Source organism: Penaeus monodon, chromosome 19, assembly GCF_015228065.2.
Source record: "Penaeus monodon isolate SGIC_2016 chromosome 19, NSTDA_Pmon_1, whole genome shotgun sequence".
Classification (NCBI taxonomy): domain Eukaryota; kingdom Metazoa; phylum Arthropoda; class Malacostraca; order Decapoda; family Penaeidae; genus Penaeus; species Penaeus monodon.
The window spans coordinates 19,926,028-19,932,389 of record NC_051404.1 but is presented as its reverse complement, the minus strand read 5'-3'; the positions used below and the strand labels follow the sequence as shown (position 1 = coordinate 19,932,389).

Genomic DNA, 6,362 nt, shown 5'->3' with positions numbered 1-6,362 from the left:
TGGTAGAGACCACACCAAGAGAGCGAGAGAGAGATGGTCGTATTGCCTGGCTCTAGCCAAGAATTTACACTTTTTATTTCTTGGTCAGTATGCAGTAAAGTAAAGAGAGATAAAACGCAGATTTAGTGTTCCTTGTGTCACTTCGCTTCAACACTGTTATGGAAGTAATAAGTAGGTTTCGTATGATCTTTTGAATAAAGTGATGTCGGTTTTATGCCGTAGACACATTCAGTCTTATTTTTCATATTTTAGATTCCAGTGATACAAACGAGTGATTAACGAGTAAGCTACACGACTAAAAAAATGAATCGTGAAGTACAAACAACCTCCAGGTGACAGCCCTTTACGGCGGGGTCAAGAAAAGGTCAAAACCAACGCCTCTTCCCTCCTGCCTTATACCCACCCCTCCCCACCACGTACCTGGAGGTCAGAGCAAGCCCCTAAGTGATGACGTCATCAGCCCTTTCTATCCTGTAAGGAAGACATGGAAAACAGATAAGTGAGTGACCTTAGCAAGGGACGATGGAGTGACTCTCGTCAGCGGTGACTGCCAGAGCCAGGTGCTTGGGCCCGGGTGGGACTATGGGCTGCAGGGAAGTGTTGCTACTCACGGCGACCGCTGGCGTCTCGCTGGTCCCGCACTCCGTGTTCCGGGAGTGAAGGAGGAGCCCGCGGAGGGCGAGGGTGATGGAGGGCCGCCCGGGAGTCTCAGCCACTCTTCCGCGCAACAGGGGCGCAACTCTGCCAGGGTACCGCGTGGGACCCGTTCGCTATGATGTTCGCCTGGCGCCCCAAGACGGTCCTGGGGCACTGCTCCCCACCCGGAGGTGTTCTGAGGGAGACCTCGTAGCAACAGCGCGAAAGAACTGCTTGCTGGAAGACGGAGCGGCCGTCGACGGTGTTCGAGACACGCAGAGACACCCGGCCCTTCGGCCGCTAGTTAACAACGGGCCGACCACCCATTCTCTACGCCCTTCTGGGATTTCAGGGGCGACTTCTCAGGAGGCCATTGCATCACCTCTTCCCCTGAAGGAAGCCCATTCGTTGATCAGCCACAAGCTTCCTGCCCCTGTTGTTTCGCCCCTCCTCCCCCCTGTGTCCCCACGCCCCCCCGCCGGCAGACGAAGCTTCAATGCCTTGCCTCGCCCGTGGGTGTCGCCTGCGCCCCAAGCAGAGCAAAACGCTGCCAGTGAGAACCCGGACAATAGAGGGAGTGACAGTAGCGGTGTAGGCGGCAGGTGGCGTTTGGCGCCAACAGATGGCGTAAGCGTTCACACCAAGAGCGGCTCCGACACAAGCCCGCTAAAATTATCATCAAACCCTCCCGAGGCGAACAAGTCAGCTTCCCTGTGGGGTGGTGCGCGTCCAGCGCCGCCCATAAACTCTCCCGTCGACGCCACAACTTTCAGAAGCGAGGCCACCATTCTAGTGACGCAGTGTGACGGCACCCAGGCCGCTCGCCGACCCTCGCAGGGCAGTCGCTCTCCGATATGTTGGCGTCGGGGCGTTCCCAATCTCAGCCTGTTGAAGACCGCCCCCAGTAATGAGGGCGAGGGTATGGGGGCGCAACGGACAGCGGCGCCGGGTGCTGCTGCAGGAGGTGCGGTCGTAGTGGAGGAAGTGAGGGCGGACGGGCTGCCTCCCCCCGCCGCTAAATATACGTGTTGTGTGGCGGGCCGCTCCCCCCGGCAGCTGGTGCCCCGCCACGCCACTATGTTTAGCTACCCGGGCCCGCCGCGCCCTGCCATCCCGGAGGAACCCGCCAGTGCGCACCTTACCAGTGACCAGCGCAGTGCTCAGCCGCCCACACCGCCCACTCACGCCCATGGCAGAACAGTGCAGTGTGAAGTGTTTTCCGGCGGAGGGGGCGGAAGTGTAGCGACGGGGGGCAGCGGTCATGGGGACCGTGTGGCCCCCCCGGAGCCAGTGACCCCCCAGGACAATTGTGGCGCAGCCCCCAGCAGCTTCAGAGATAGGACAAGCCGCAGGCTGGTACGGCCTAGACCAGAAATACCAGATCATTTATACCGACGGTGGGCGGCGCTGCTACCAAGTGATGCTGGCATAAACTACAAGCATAAACCACAGCAGGAAGGTGTCGGGGGTCACGGTGGCGTGGGGCCCTCCGGGGGGCCCGTGGCGGGGCCTACAGATGAGGGAGCCCGGACGCTGACGTCACCTGACCTCAGTCCTGCGTCAGGAGGGCCACCTGAGTCTCCCGACTACTCGGTAGACTTTTCCTCCTGTAGCGCTGCCCGGTTCCGACTGGGCAACTCTACCGGCGTTCTGGGGGGCGGAAGGAAGGAAGGGGGGCGTGGCCCCCCACCATCACGCCCGCCCCGATCTCGACAGGATCATTTGGAAAGTCTTAGGAAATGTACGGAGCGCCTTAAAACCCCTTCGCCCGATAAGAAGGTCCGAGCCGACTCTGCCCCTCCTCCAGACACTAGCTCGGCGGGCAAGGGGCCCGAGAGCGTCCCTCCGCGGGCGAAGACGAAGGGCCGCAACAACGAGCCTCGCTCCGTCTTGACTCGCCATCCCTCCCTGGGGAAGAGCCCCAGTCTGCCCCCTCAGCTCCCATCCGCGAAGGATGGAGGGGACAGCAAGCCTTCGTCGCCGCCCACCGCGAAGGACCAGAAGGATGTGGGTCCTCCAGGTGGCGCTCGTGAGGATGAGGATATCTTTAAGGAGGACATCGCAAAACTTCCTCCGCGACCGCGGCCCGAACCTCGACTGGGTATCTCTCCCCGGGTGATCCCCTTCAGGTCAGCCTCGGTGTCGCAGGTGGACGTGTCCTCCGATGGCCCTTTCTCCTCGCGCAGCAGCAAGTCTCCGACTGCCATCCGCCTCTACCCCATCTGTACGAATTACTATTTCTCGAACACCCTGCCGCGTCGTAAGCCCGTCGTGGCAGACAAGGAGGAGGGCAGGACCCAGGATGGCCCTGAGCTCCACCCGCCGCTCGCAGCCGCGGTATCCATCAGTGACATGACCAACGTTGGTGCCAAGACGGGCTCCTCGCAGCCAGAGAAGCTCGAGAACAAGTCCAAGTCCGAGAGCGAGTTGTCGGCGGCGGGTCTGAGGGCCGGCGAGGGCGGGAGTCCCAAGGTCGATATCCTGGTGAAGGACCTTAGGGACAACAACAACGCTCGGGGCAAGAAGGCCGACTTCAAGGAAGAACCAGACGAGGAAGGGAAAAGGGATAAGCCAAAGCATTTAAATGTAAATGAAATTGAATTAAAACGTGATCAGAAAGGAGAAAATGACTCGAAGCAGATGGCAAGTGAAAATACTAAGCTTGAGATGCCTTCGCACAGTGACGAGGCTCAGGGTGTAAATAAAGCAGATTTAGAAAAGAATACAGCTGAAAGTGATGCGAAAACAGTGCAAAACGTTATTGAAAACGATTTTAAAACGGATATAACAAAAATTAATAACCAGCAAAATCTCTTCGATGGTGGGAAAAATACCAGTGCTTGTGTTGTTGATCATAAAGACTTTAACGTAGGTGATATAGCTAATTCAAAAATATCTATAGAAATTTCAAGTGAAACACCCCAAAAGGTAGAGGTAAATTCAAAATCGAGTGAGAACGTAGACAAAGAGAGAGCGTTGAGGAACGACACACAAAGAGGGTCGGAAGGAGACCGGGGGGCGCAGGGGCTGGTCACAACGGCGGCCAGTCTCCCGTGCCATGGCGACGTGGCCGAAACAAAAGGAAGCGGCGAAGGGGGTGATAGTGTGAATAACGTGGCCGGCATAAGAACTTCGGTCGGGGAAATACCGTCTTTACGAGGTGACGTGGACGGACCTTCGACTTCGAAAAAAGACTCGACGACCGAAGCGCCACGAGTGTCTGAGGAAGGCGTAGAAGGAAGCAGCAGCGCGGGCGACGTCACTTCTCCCGAATTCGTTCTGGAAAGTGGCATTGAAGGGCACAATGACGAGGTAAGTGTTGCAGATCGAGGTGATGTGTCAGTGTTGGGGAAAGATGGGGAGTGTGAAGTAAGTGGGGCTCCCCCGGGAGGGGAACCGCCCAACTCTGGAGGACTGGTTCCTCCAGAGGATACTCTCAAGTCTGTGCATGACCCTCAAGAACATAAAGAAATTTCTGATGTTGATCCTAGTGCTCTTAGTAATAAAATATCTTTAGTTCATAATGAGTGTCCACCCCCTAAAAGTGACATTAGACTAGCAGAAATTCCTTCAGAAGATCCAAGCTCAGCGCCCAGAGTGGCTGCGGCGTCCGTAGGGGAGGGTAAGGCTCCCCACGCGGAGGGGAGTGGAAGCCAGTGTACAGACCGCAGGCAGATCGAGTGCCAGGTGTTGCAGAAGGAGCCGAGACTGTCTCAGTGTTTAGTCATTAAGACTGGAGCTCGAGAAGGGGAAGGGGATCCTCTAGGGGTCCAGGGCGCGACCTCCGAGTGCCGGGTTATGAGGTCTCGACCTCGCCTGCCGAGAGAGGATTCCGATGGGGATAGCGGGGAGCGCGAACCTTCTCGAGCGACGTACGTTACTCAGGTCAGCGATGAAGGCATTTTTGAGGAAGAGATTAAGAGTCAAGAACCCCGGGACTCTTCTGACTCCTCATCACAAGACAGCGTGGGTGTGTCTCAGGAACGTTGCGAGGAGGCCATCGAGGCAGCTGCGGCGTCTGCAACAGAAGCTCCTGTTCGGACGGGGTCGCGACGGCGGAGGAAGTTAACCGAAGAAGGCAACGAACGGTCCCTCACCTTCCCACCGCCCAGGAAAGGGTCTCAGGCTGACTCTATAGGATACTCGTCTGTGGAGAGTAACGGCCTCCGGAGCTTAGCTACGTCAGGTGGCTATGGAGACCGAGGTAGCAGTGAGGAGCAGCGCAGCTCCGTTTCTCTCGCCGACAGCTTTCAGAGCGAGGCCAGCCAGCCTCGAGATACGCACCAGCTACTTATCATCTCGGAGACACGACCGATCGACCGCGCCGAGCGTAAGAAGAAGCACCACAGCGACCCAAGTTGCGAGAGGCGTGGCAGCACAGACGCCCTGCTGTACCTTAGCGATCCTCATCTCGGGAATACGACCTCAGAAGGGGAGGCGACGAGGACATCCAGCAAGGGCGTCGTGTCCCAGGCGTCCACGGACTCCGAGGGACGGGATGAGCGAGGGGAGCAGCCCATCGTGGGCGTGCCGAGACTTACGCCGCAGGTAATGTTCAGCGGACACGAGAGTGACGGTTCTGACTACCCACCGTGCCGCACGCCCGCCAGGAACGCCTCACCGATTCCGTACCTTCAAGATAGCGATTCCGGGGACCGCAGCGCCCCCAGGAGTCCGCTTGGCCCTCGACGATACTCCAAGAGGCCACTCCGCGGACCCTACGGCGAGATGCTGGAGGCCGAGATGAGCAAGTCGAAATCCTCCTCGACGTACCTGACCGAAGATTCTTATTTACGTCTTCGGGATGCGAAGAGCTGCTCGCCTCGCCCTCCTTCCCCCGCGTCTCCCGCGGTGATGGCGGAGGGAACCGGGCGCCCGTCACTCATCATCCCCACCACCCGCTCCTTCGACGACTCAGCCATTAGCATAAACTACTCGAATACCTCAGACAGGCCACTGCGTCGTAAAATTAGCGAGGAGACAGACCCCGGGGCTACCTCCCCAGTGGGCGGCACAGCGTGGGAGAGCGACGGGGAGGGGACCCTATCCCCCCCTCTCTCCATAGGACCTATCCATCAGCGAACTGCTTCGTCCCCTTGTAAACTCTTCAGCGAGGGAGGGTTCACCTCTGAGGAGGAACAAGAGCTTGTGGACTATTATTCGGCTGCGACACGGTTACTGGCACAGCAGAACCAGCACCAGCGGTCTCAGCAGCACCGGCAGCAGCAGCAACAACAGCTGCAACCTGAGCTGACACAGCAGGAACATCTCGGGAGTGAGCTAGCGTCTGAGGCGCGACACCCTGGTACTCACGAGCACAGGCACACCCCAGACCACAGGCACTCCCACAAGCGGCACAGGGTGAGTATTGTACTATCTTGGTCTTCCTCCTCACTCTTGCTTCTGATGCCTGGTTATGAGTTCTGTACTCCTCACACTCATACTACTGACGCTGGCTGTAACACACTCTGCCTACTTGCACACTGCACAACTTACAATACTTTGCTCTCATCTTCGACACTCACATTTGTGATCCTAACAGTGTATTTTGTTTTCCGATGTTAACAGAGGTATGTCATGTATAACAATATGCGTTTTTGTGCATAATCTCACACTTATATTTGGTGCTGTATTGTCAAACGTTGCAATGGAATGCGCTAAATGTCTTATATTGTGTCCAATGTCTGTTCTCTTGGTATTGTCATACTTAAAAATATGTATATATT

At 57.1% G+C, this 6,362-nt stretch overlaps 1 protein-coding gene across 1 annotated transcript in view; it reads left to right on the top strand.

Moving 5' to 3' along the window:
* The window catches only part of LOC119585121, a gene marked incomplete in the record, with an annotated part of 138,847 nt that overhangs the window by 8,884 nt on the left and 123,601 nt on the right, over positions 1-6,362 (top strand). The window contains 1 exon segment of the mRNA XM_037933753.1: positions 253-5,997. Within this exon segment, the coding sequence (XP_037789681.1) occupies positions 688-5,997 (5,310 nt within the window).